This window comes from Triticum urartu, chromosome 5, assembly GCF_003073215.2.
Source record: "Triticum urartu cultivar G1812 chromosome 5, Tu2.1, whole genome shotgun sequence".
Lineage (NCBI taxonomy): Eukaryota > Viridiplantae > Streptophyta > Magnoliopsida > Poales > Poaceae > Triticum > Triticum urartu.
The window spans coordinates 512,339,348-512,350,583 of NC_053026.1; the positions used below are offsets into that span (position 1 = coordinate 512,339,348).

The 11,236-nt window shown below is 42.1% G+C and overlaps 1 protein-coding gene across 3 annotated transcripts; it reads left to right on the forward strand.

Annotated features, from left to right (window-relative positions):
* Window positions 1–407: 407 nt before the first annotated feature.
* Window positions 408–5,024, forward strand: LOC125510235 (protein TILLER ANGLE CONTROL 1). Of its 3 annotated transcripts, none has more exons than XM_048675358.1 (6): window positions 408–717; window positions 2,128–2,334; window positions 2,503–2,569; window positions 2,662–3,275; window positions 3,568–3,687; window positions 4,697–5,024. In XM_048675358.1, the coding sequence occupies exons 2-5, from the start codon at window positions 2,323–2,325 to the stop codon at window positions 3,655–3,657; spliced, it is 783 nt and encodes a 260-aa protein (XP_048531315.1). In that variant the 5' UTR covers window positions 408–717; window positions 2,128–2,322; the 3' UTR covers window positions 3,658–3,687; window positions 4,697–5,024. The 3 variants fall into 3 exon arrangements, with proteins under 3 accessions (XP_048531315.1, XP_048531314.1, XP_048531313.1); XM_048675357.1 differs by lacking the exon at window positions 2,128–2,334 and having other exon boundaries at window positions 408–549; window positions 631–717; XM_048675356.1 differs by lacking the exon at window positions 2,128–2,334.
* Window positions 5,025–11,236: the final 6,212 nt, after the last annotated feature.

The following is an 11,236-nucleotide window of genomic DNA, read 5'->3' on the forward strand; positions in this document are numbered from 1 at the left end:
ATCATTGGCTTGCCCAGAATGCAATTATTTGTTTCTGTTCCTTCCATATCATTGATCTTCACCCCCCGTGGAATATTTGATTTTCTCTTGAATTAAATGCTTCCAATATCTGTTTCAAGTGTTTCACAGCATCCTTTTGTGAAATGTTGCACAACCTGGTATTCCATTTCTCAGTTCAAAAAAGAAAAAGAAAAACTGGCATGTCCATGTATCAATCTTCATCCTCGCAGTGGGAATTCCCTACTCATGATCGTCCAATGTTTTAAAATTCTGATGAAGAAGCAACATTGTGTGATATCTTTCTTATTAATGCTCTCTGTACAGTACTTGTCTACTACTGTTCTTCCATCCATTTCTTGATTGCTGTTGAGCAACTAGCTGCTGAACTGTGCTAAAATTTGATACAGTAATATTCTGGTATTTCATAAAGCGCCAAGCCAGATGGAACTGGGGGACATGTTACTGCATTACAAATATGGGTCCGCGGGAAGTTGTCACTGTAGACAGATGGATGTAGAACAGGCATTTCTGCTCTTGTGAGATTCGGCGGTATGTACCTGGGGCTCTCTTCATCCATCAAGGATTGTGGACGCAGCCTGAAAGTTGGAACTTGCTGGCATTGCGAAAAAGATATGTAGGTCTCAATTCCATGCTGAATGGTCCTGGTGGTGGGGGATTGTGCAGGGAAAGCGCCTCATGAACCGTCAGACGGACAAGGTTATCTTTACACATTCTCCTGTATTATTATTTTGATGATTACCTGATCAGTGTGGTATTATCTTGCACGCATGGTTATTTAATGTTGACCAGCTTTGGAGCAAACAGCTGCACGTGGTCTGTCATGAGAACATCTTTCGGTACATTGTATGTGGGAAGCTAATTAGAGATGATACAATAAAAACCACATATATACTTTCTTCTCGACTTCTTTTTGTATATGAGATGATTTTTGTTCCAAACCTGGTCCCTGAAATTTCCTAACCTGTTTCAGCAGAAAAATTTCCCAATCTTTTGCAAACATTTTTCTTCATTTGCTTATTTCAATAAGAACGTAAGAGAATATCTCTGTTCATACGACAACACTTGCTTGATATGACACATAGATCATGATTCTAAATCGGATAGGAGCTCTGATGGTAGGATTGCAAATTGTAGAATCTTAACTACCAGAAACGTTAAAACGTAGAATCGACTAACCAAAATTGTAGAATCAGAGTGGTTAGTTTGGATTGTAAAGTCGTAGAGTCGTACAACAGAATCATGATTCTGGCAACCTTGTATGCACTCGAACGCCATAATTGGTTGGGCGATAACAGCCATTGTGTGGCTGCTGCTCTATGAACAATTAGTGTAACAATTCATAAACACACCATACATCAAAACCCAAGTGAAAGCATCTGCGTCTTACTATTAAATAACAGACTTGGCTTTGTCACTTTGCAAGAATCTTGAGAATATGAACAAAGTGCATCAAGATGGAAATTACTTCTCTTTTAGAAGATGATGAATTGCACAGATGCCTAACTGATGAATTTCAATTTAATCCGTACTCTTGTGACGTGCTTAATTTTGACTTCATCAGGTGTTAAAGAATAAAGACTATACTGGTTTAGTCCTGTCTGTGAAGCTCACCTACCCAGTCCATGCTATGACCTGAGGTGACTACTTTGTTAGGCCTCATTCGGTTTGGAGGATTTTCGTAGGAAAAACATAGGAACAAGGATTCCGGAGGAAAATTTCCTATATATGCATTCGGTTTGTAGGAAATGCGTACAGGAATTTCGTAAGAATACTACTCATTTCCTGTGTTTTTGGAGGAAACTACACATCCACTCAAAACTCATTTTGCGCGTAGGAACGAGGCAAGTCAATTCCTTAGGATGGCAAGTGCCATCCTATCAAATTCCTATACCACTCCTAATTCCTACGTTTTAATTTCCTCCAAACCAAATGAGCCCTTAGAAGTTTGTATGATACCAGGAACCAATTAGGTCTGATCGATTCTGTCAATAGGGCCCAGGATGCACATGCATTGTGCCACAGTTTGGCGGTTGGATTATCTCTGAATCATCCGCTACCTGTTCTGATTAGTGAGACTGACCTTTGCTTACCATGAGTGTGCCACAGGTGTCCATATCTACCTCGGTGAAAGTATTTACTTATCTTGAGTCAGGCCAAGCCAGTTGCAGCCAAAAGTCCATTCTTTTGTCTCCTGGACCATTCAATTATGAGACTAGTATGCTTATATAAAACCAGGCCTTGCATTTGAGGATCTCAGCTACTGTCTGGCTTTCACCTCTGACTAAAGATTGGCTATAGAGAATGGCCCTCAAGGTATACAGTTAACTTGTCCTGATACACCATTTGTCGGTGTATAGTGTATGCTGCAAAGTACATGTCTTTGCAGTTTCTGCTTCTCTTAAACTGTGTGTAAGATTCAATTCCCTGGTCTTGTATTTAGTGATGCTGCTAATGAGCTACGTGTTCTTATGGCATCACCAGGTGTTCAGTTGGCTGAATCGGAAGATGCATTCCAATGCGGAGTACTGCACCATTGATGATAATAAGGGTAAGCATCTCAGGACTCTGGATACCTTCCTTTTATGCCATCACGCATTTCTTTGTTCTTATTTATGTCGTCAACATTTTTTAATGGATCAGCCATGGAGAAGGAAGACTCTGTGCGCGCGCGCGCGAGTGTGGCTGAGCAAGACACTGAAGCCCTGCTGCTCCGTGATGTGCTTCTTAATGGCATACTTGCGATTGGCACGCTTGGCCACAACATGAACTCCCCTGAGGCCCGCCATGAACAAGATGAGTTCATCGTCATGGATGAAGAAAAGGTGGACCAAGAGAAGTACGAAGAGGAAAAGTGTGAGGACAAAGAAGAGGCATTCGCTACAGCACCAAGTGCACCAGAACCTGCTATTGAACCTGCCAGGATGCATTCATCGTCGATGAAAGAATACAACTTCACGTGTTCTGTAAAGGAAGAAATCCTGATGTGTGAAGTTGAAGTGGAGGATATCTCTAAAATCCAGGAACAACCACTTCTGATGGCAGAGAAGGTTGAGAAAGTGAGAACTACACTTGCTGATCTATTTGCAGCCGAAACATTCTCACCAAGTGATACAGGGGAGAAGAGTCACCAGAAGACTGTTATTATTGCTGGGGCATCCACTTCAAAACCTACATTGTGCATGGAAAAGACACATAAAAAGAAGCCAATAAAGCCAATGCCAGATCCTCTGAAGGCTACGAGAAAATTAAGTCGAGTATGGCTTTCTTCGTCCCTATCTTTTATGTGTTGCAACTATGCTCATTTTATGAAAACGTTGCCATTGGTTCTTCTGCAAATTCATGTTAGCTTGTCGTGTTACACTGCCTGTTACTTACCTAGAAGTGGTTCAAATTCGCCACTTTACTCCATGGACACGACAGTGTTTTATATATTGCTCATGTTTTTTCACCGGAAAGTAAGCTTTATGCAGCTTAGCCTATCTTGATAACAAACAGTCACTAACATGTCATCATCTGATGGTATTGGTCATCTGTGGGAATAAGTAGGTCGTGAAGAAGATGCTGGGGAAGAAGATCCACCCAGAGCAGCTCAATGGACGTAGTAATGCAGAGGAACCTCCGCTGCTTGGTGCCTAGGCTCGCGGACAAGTTTGTTTTCTCTATCTGGTAATCTACTACCTGGAATTTATTTTCATATGATCTTGGAATTATATAGCAATGTCGTACCCTTCTCAACGGTCATCAAATCGACATGGATGGTGTATTGTTGATGGTTGATTTCCATTTCAGGCTTTCTTAAGACTTCTTCCTTGGAGCCCAATATTTATAATAAAATTATGCTTTTTCTGTGGCAATTTTAGTGTAGAATGGGTCCACTTGGTCGAGTGTAGATTTGCTGATGGGTCGCGACTAGCCATGACAAACGAATCACATTTGAAATAAAGAAACTGTGCGTTGTTCAGACTTACCTGTGGCAACACATTGGGATAATAGAACATCTGAACACGTGAATTTTGGCAGCTTCAGTAAGTGATGGAAAAATTAGTGGGGGAGTACATAAAAGGCATTTCCTGTATCAACTTGTTCACATTGTCGATAGAGAGAAAGAGAAGCCAAAAGTTTATAACAAAATTATTGACGAAAATATTCCTTGATGAAACTGATGGTAGTTTTAAGTAGAAAGAATGATGTAAGTTCGAGTGTCATTAAAATGCCACTGGTCAGGAAGATGATGTCCCTTGCTCCTATAGGAACAGAGTACTTCCATCATTCTGTGATCTCTGAACCCAATCATGGAAGATCCTCTGGTAGGAAGAGCTGACACGAGTCGATACTCCTGGGGACTACTCCCGGAGTAGTACCAAGGCATGGGATAGTACTTAAACTACTAATAGTAACAGACGCATTCCCTCCTTCGGGCCATGCCGCCAAGCTTTCTTGAGCACATGGCCTGCAACGCGACGACGAGCACGCGCTGAAAATCGCTAGCAGACAGGCAACTGAAACAGTGGGGGCTATGGGCTGAAGCTACGATGTATACGGAGCATGCAACCGTAGCAGACCTCCTCGCCATACAATACGCGAACATCTCTGCCGCCCTGTGTGGTGATAGCCGAGGCTGTACAGATTTGATTGTGCGCAGACAGCAACTGAGATTTGCTCCTTTATTTTGCAGGATCATGTTACGTTCCATTGGATCCCTACAGTGCCCCGGAGGTCCGGATTCCTTTGCTGGAGAGAAGCATCCAACCACAACGTACTACGTTGGCCGACAATGTTTCCGTGCCTCATCAGCTGCCTGTTCGCCCGCCAGTGACGAAGAATAGCCTGCTGCCTAAATATATCTATCTATCTATCTTGTCTATTGTTTATTACATGTTGATTCCCGTGTGTAAAGCTAGCCACAGTTGCGGTGTCCTGTCCTGTCCTGTAAGATGGATCGATGTTCTCGTAGTACTGCATGTCCCCGTGCGTCGGTATCAATAAACCCTCCGCTTTCTTTATCCACTCGCGTCGCGTGCATGGTACCGTCCCGTCAACATTGTCTGTTCGTTCATCTTCGCTTGGATCATATCGTTGTTACCCAATCAACCTTAGGGCCAAGCCGAAAACTGCCAGAACGGCAGCGGCATGGCCGCATGGCAGACAATTTCAAAGTATGACCATCCCACACCTGCTGCACAGTTGCAGTCTTGTTGTTGACATCGATGAAAAAACATTCCAAAATTGTGTTTTCAAGGAGATATCTCCCACCCAAACGTCATGCCAGAATGAAATTTTACTACCATCACCCAACACCTATTTTAGAAAGGTCTAACACCAGCCAAGGCCCAAGAAAAACTTTTCTCTAGTCCAAAGCAAGTTAGGTCTATTGGTCTGATATTCATAATCAACTGGAGACACCCAGTCCTTATTTGTGCTAGCAAAATATCTCTTGGCCCAAGAGCCCAGTAGTGAAATGTTAACTTCCCTCTGATTTGGGACACTCAAGCCTCCAAGAGACCTGGCACCCCACCTGCATAAGATCCACAATAGCATTTTTAATTTCCTCTTCAGTAAAAGGCTTCTCTACATATTCCAATTCCTTGCCATTTTTTTTTCTTCCTGTGACCAACACGCCTCTCCCAAATGTATATTAAGTTTATGTTCAAAACTAAACAACTTTTTATAGAAATTGGTAGCTACTTGTAACATGCCAGTGTTAGTTGTCACAGGACCATCCTCCCCCATTAATAGGGCAAGATAATTTTTCCTTCTCTGATTAGCCATAGCATGAAAATAAGTTGTATTCTTATCTCCTTCAAAGATTTTTTTTTATCCCTAGATCTCTGCCACATGGCAGTCTCTTCTTTTTCCTAGATACTCCTCAACTCCTCTCGAATACTTTATAGAGCATCTAACGCGTAAATGTTCAATCCCATCTACTACTTCACAAAGGACGGTTGCTTCAACTGCAATACGTTCATCCCCATGATTGTGGACAACGTGAAAATTGGGGTCATCCCAACCGACATGTATGCTCTCTCCATCGTGATGTTGATAATTATCACTTCATACGCAAATAAAAGTAAATATGTTAGATGTTTAACTATTAAATTATAGTATGTCCCGTTTGCATATGTAGTTGATTTCTCGAGCGCGTTATGCATGATATGATTTTATTGAAAATTAACAGTTTAGCTAAATGTAAATTGTGTAAACCCCCTGATATCTGTGTTAATCACCCACAATATATTAATAATATTTTTTTTCAACTAACCATATCTTTTAAATCATAACTTCAATTTAACATGTCATATATGGAATTTGATTAGAAAAATGTGTGGATTTTGAATATGATGTTATTTTACATGTTATATATATATATATTTAAATGCAATTTAGGGTGCAATGTTAATGGCACACGATCCGTCTTTATTTCGTACTGGTGCGGATCCGTATTGCAAATGAACATGCGACACACTGTTGTGTGCTGGTTGGTAAGGAGCGAGCGAAGGAAAAGATTATAATCCTTGGGCATGTTGTACTTGTACCAGGTTCTCTTTTTGTACATGTTTTGTGATCTAAGACCCTACATACGTACATTTTCTTGACAAAATCCACGCGCGTACTTACCAACGGACTACACAAACTTTTTGTATTGAATACACAAATAATTTTTATAGGTTGTACATACATTTATAAAATTCATGAACACCATAAGAACATGAAGGTTTATTTAGAAAATATCCAATCTATTCGTGTGATAGACGCGGCCTCCCCAGTGTCGAACTTAATTACCACCTAAATGCTGCCTGAGTGTGGTCGTACGTGCACGCCATCAATATGACAAGTCAGAATCAAAATTGAATTGAAGTAAAAATAGCGGCTCAGATAAAAATGTTTACTCTCCGGTTGCAACGCACGGGTATGTTTGCTAGTACTTTATAGATCGTCTAGCGCATAACTGTTCACATCTGATCGATTACACAAAGGACGGCTGCTTGAACTGCAACACATTCATCTCCATGATTGTGAACAACGTGAAAGTTGGGGTCATCCCAACCGATATGTATGCTCTCTCTGTCGTGACGTCGATAATTACCACTTCGTACACTAAAAGTAAAGATGTTAGATGTTTAACTATTAGTTTATAGCATGTCTTGTTTGCATATGTGGTTAATTTCTCGAGCACGTTATGTATGATACGATTTTATTAAAAATTAACAGTTTAGCTCGCTGTAAATTGCATGATTTTTTAATTTGGGTCAGTCGACTTTGTTTGGTAAGGAAAGAGGCAAGGCGGAGCATCGAGGCCGTCGACGCCGGGGCAAGCACGGGGAAGCTCGGGGACGCTGGCAAGGCGTCGGCCAGGAATGAGTCATAGCCGCCGCGGAGCTAACGAAGGCAACTTCAAAGGTTGACAGTTCGGGGTGTAGGTTCGTTGGGAAATTTTGTTGGTGCGTGGTTTAGAGGGATGGGCGGGGTGGCTCCTTAGTTGAACAACAGGTATCCGCCATCTCGCGCCGCGAGCCGCTTCATGCTGGGTAGTGGAAGCCAACTCGTGGACGTCGCTCGCGAGCGTGCTCCCCACTCAGCGAGTGCCTTCGCGCTCACCGCCCCCTCGCGATGTCGGATCTGAAACCGCCGAGCCCGACGGCGACGTGCTAGCTAGCGACCGTCCCCCGGTTCAGCGCCGTCATGATTAGGCATGGCGCGTCTCGCCTTTGCTCCCCGCCGTCCGCCGTCGCCGTCGCGGACGTGTCACCGGCCTCGCTTTGGATCCGCCGCGCCGTCCTCGTCGTCGAGCGCGCAGCACTCGCGTAAACAGTGGCTGCGCCTGCGCAGCTGGGGCGTCACCCTGGGTAAGCGACCGGCGGCGCTGGCGCTGATGGAGCGTGTGTCGTTCGTTAGCAGTGAGTGCCGGCTGGGTGCAAATCGCCAGACGCGCCTCATTCCATTTTGGAGAAGCCTAGGAACCTAGGACAGGCTGAAAGGTCAGGCTCTCTCAATGGCGATGGCTCAACCATCGTTGATTTGGGCTGGGCTGCGATCATGGTGGGTTTGGATGGACTAACCGATTTGGATCGCCACGAGGCCACTATCCACCCGTCAAAAAAAAAAGAATCCCCGCAAAAAAAAAGAAAAGAAAAAAGAAGACCTAGGCAACTATCCTCATCATAGACAATCTTGTTTAGTCCCAAGATACTTCCTACTAAATTTAGTATAAAGTTGAGTCATCTATTTTAAAACGGAGCGGGTATTTTCTATAAAGTTTGAGATTGCTTGGCCCGCACACCGGGAGATTTCAAGAAGTAAAAGAAGCTATAGTGGATATGATATGAATAGTGTCACAAAAATGAAGATAAAAAACAAATGTCCGCACATTTTTTTCACAGTTGGATACGTCTTTTTTTAGTTCTGTCGTGTGTAGACCAAATTTAGATTTTTAATTATATGGGATTGTAAACATACTTGTCGACAGAACAAAAAAAATTCAAATTTTTCAGAGCTTTTAGGGATGCGAACATGCATTGGTGGAGGGGTTTGAGTGCTTTCTCTGTAAAATTGAGTTAATTGTGGAGGCATTTCTATGGTTCGAGAAAAGAAGTTTTTTTTAGAACAAGGGCTCTAGATGAGCCTGGCTTTTGAATTAACAAAGCCATCAACCGGTCAGGAATTACAACACACCAAAACACCAACACTACACACTACCAAACTGATACAAGGAGCATACTGGAAAGCAAACACAACACAACCAAAACAAGCATCTAAGAGGAGAGCACAACTAAGGGCACAACTTGATTGGCAATGCATTCCACACATGGGACCTAAAAATCGTAAACAGATGGAGCAAGCCAAGGCACAACAAACCCTCACAGGAGCCACAAGAACTAGATGCAACCAGGGACTAGGTGAGCATAGCAAATTCCATTGCTAGCCCCGAAGGGGGGCCCTATCCCCTCGCTTTGGATCGAAAGGGGTGGCACCGTCGACATGTAGAGACGCTCACTCGAGAGCAAGAAGAATACCGGCCACAATGCCTAGAACAACCACTAGGCAACCACCTTGATTTGGGCACGCCTTGCTGACAGCACCGCCGCAGTCCAAAACAACCAAATGGAGCGGGAGAACTTACGAGAGACTAATGTGTGCTTCGCCGCACTCTTCTTCACTTGTGGGATTGTCTTTTTTCTCTAGCAGATTATTGTGATTGTTGTTTCGTTTAGTTTTATCTAGGTTTTAATCATGTTCTAGTGCCTTTTTTGTTCGTATATTGTGCTAAGATGCAATATTTGTGTTGAGAGGAGAGTGGAGTTGTTCGGTGCGTGGTTGTGGTGTCCTTACACATTTCGGCCAGGGGTTAGCAGTAGTCATTGTGTGAGCCCTGTGTGAGCTCCTATTCACGCTAAAATCGTGGAACTGCTACTATAATGTTCACATGGGCCAACCCACGAAGCTCCCACCCGCTCAGCTCATCTTCCTCCCCCACTCGCTCGCCCCGCTGCTATCTTATAAAATGTCAGCTATCTTTTTTAAAGTTCATTAAATCAAAATATTTTAATGGATTTTAAAAATGTTACAAAATTTAAAAACTATGATTTGTTTAAGAAAATTCTGGAATTTCAAAAATGTTCATGGATTTAAAAATATATTCACAAATTTGAAATAAAGAACACAAACTTAAAAAAATGTTCATGAATTTTTAAAGTGTTCGAGGATTTTTTAAATCACATTTTAATATATAAAAATTTAAATTTAAAATATAAAAAGGAAAAAATAAAAACAAACAAAAACCTCAACCAACAACACACACCCTTACAAGCGGGCCCCCCCAGCAACCTCACAGCCCCTGACGCACTATGAGACTCCAAATCTAGGAAGGTTAGTGTCTTAACAGGTTTACTTCCTTGCACCTAAGGAAAAGGGGGACTCCATCCTTGTTGAAAAAACCACATACTGGACATACCAGATTAATTTGCATACCTCAATGTAAAATTCTCCAACACATAGGAAGGATGTTGTGAACGAGACAGGGGCAATTCAAATCTCACTCGAGCTAAGGTGATTAGCAAAACGATGCCATATTGCTTTCGCGCCACATCCACTTCATTTTTCATTTTGGAGAAGCATAGGAATCAAGGATACACGGAAGGCTAGTGGAGACTCTCAACGGTGATGGCTCAATCATCGTTAGGTTGGACAAAGATCATGGTAGGTTAGGATGGACCAACCGACTTGGTTTGCCACTAGTTCATTATTCTCATCATCGACAACCATGTTTGGCCTTGAGATATTTTGTATTTTTTTAGATTGCTCGTCATGCTTGCCACAAGATTTCAGAAGAAGATAATGTTCTAGTGGATACGGTATGAATAGTGTCAAAAAAGACAACAGATAAAAGACAAATTTTCACACCCTATTCATAGTCGGTGTTTGTCCCTTTTTGTTTCTCTACTATGTGTAGATCAAATTTAAATTCAAAATTTTATGGGATTGTAAACCTACTTGTGAACACATACTTTCTGAATTTTTTCCATAGCCTTCTAGTGATCCTACCATGTGTTTTGGGGGGGGGGGGTAGGGGTGTTCATCATGGTATTATTTTCTATGTGAGTCAATTGTAGATTCTCTTTTTTTAAGGGTTGTGAAGAGAAAGCTCGCCAAGTTGGTCTAGGAAAGCTATTTCCACCGAGAAATGTAGAGGGGTGTGTTTGAAGACTAAACAAGTAATGAGTTCTAAGCTGCTAGGACCTAGAAATCCCTTCTAAAAGTTAAAAATGATTGACATATCATGTAGAACACATCATTAATTTTCAGGGGATCTTTTGGACGAGTTTACCTTGTTCCTTATGACCACCAACCACAAAGCAATGATGTGCTCATAAACTTTTTTGTTGTATCCAGAGTTAGGAGGGAGAGATTCTCATATGCCATTTGGTTCATGGTGGTTTAAAAGCTTCTTTAGTTCCTTGCACCCAAGGAAATGGTGGATTCCATCCTCGTTAAAATGACCACATATTGCACATACTTGATTAGTTTTTATATCTTGGTGTAAAATTCCCCAACAAATAGGAAGAGTAATGCGCCATAGATATGACTACACTTTCATCAGACGGGGGCACTCCAAATCTCACTCGAGCTAAAGTGATAATCTTAATGATGTCGCATTGCTTTCTCATGCACTATTTTCTTGGTACAATCTGGAGGGCAACTTGACAATGAACCTTCCCTT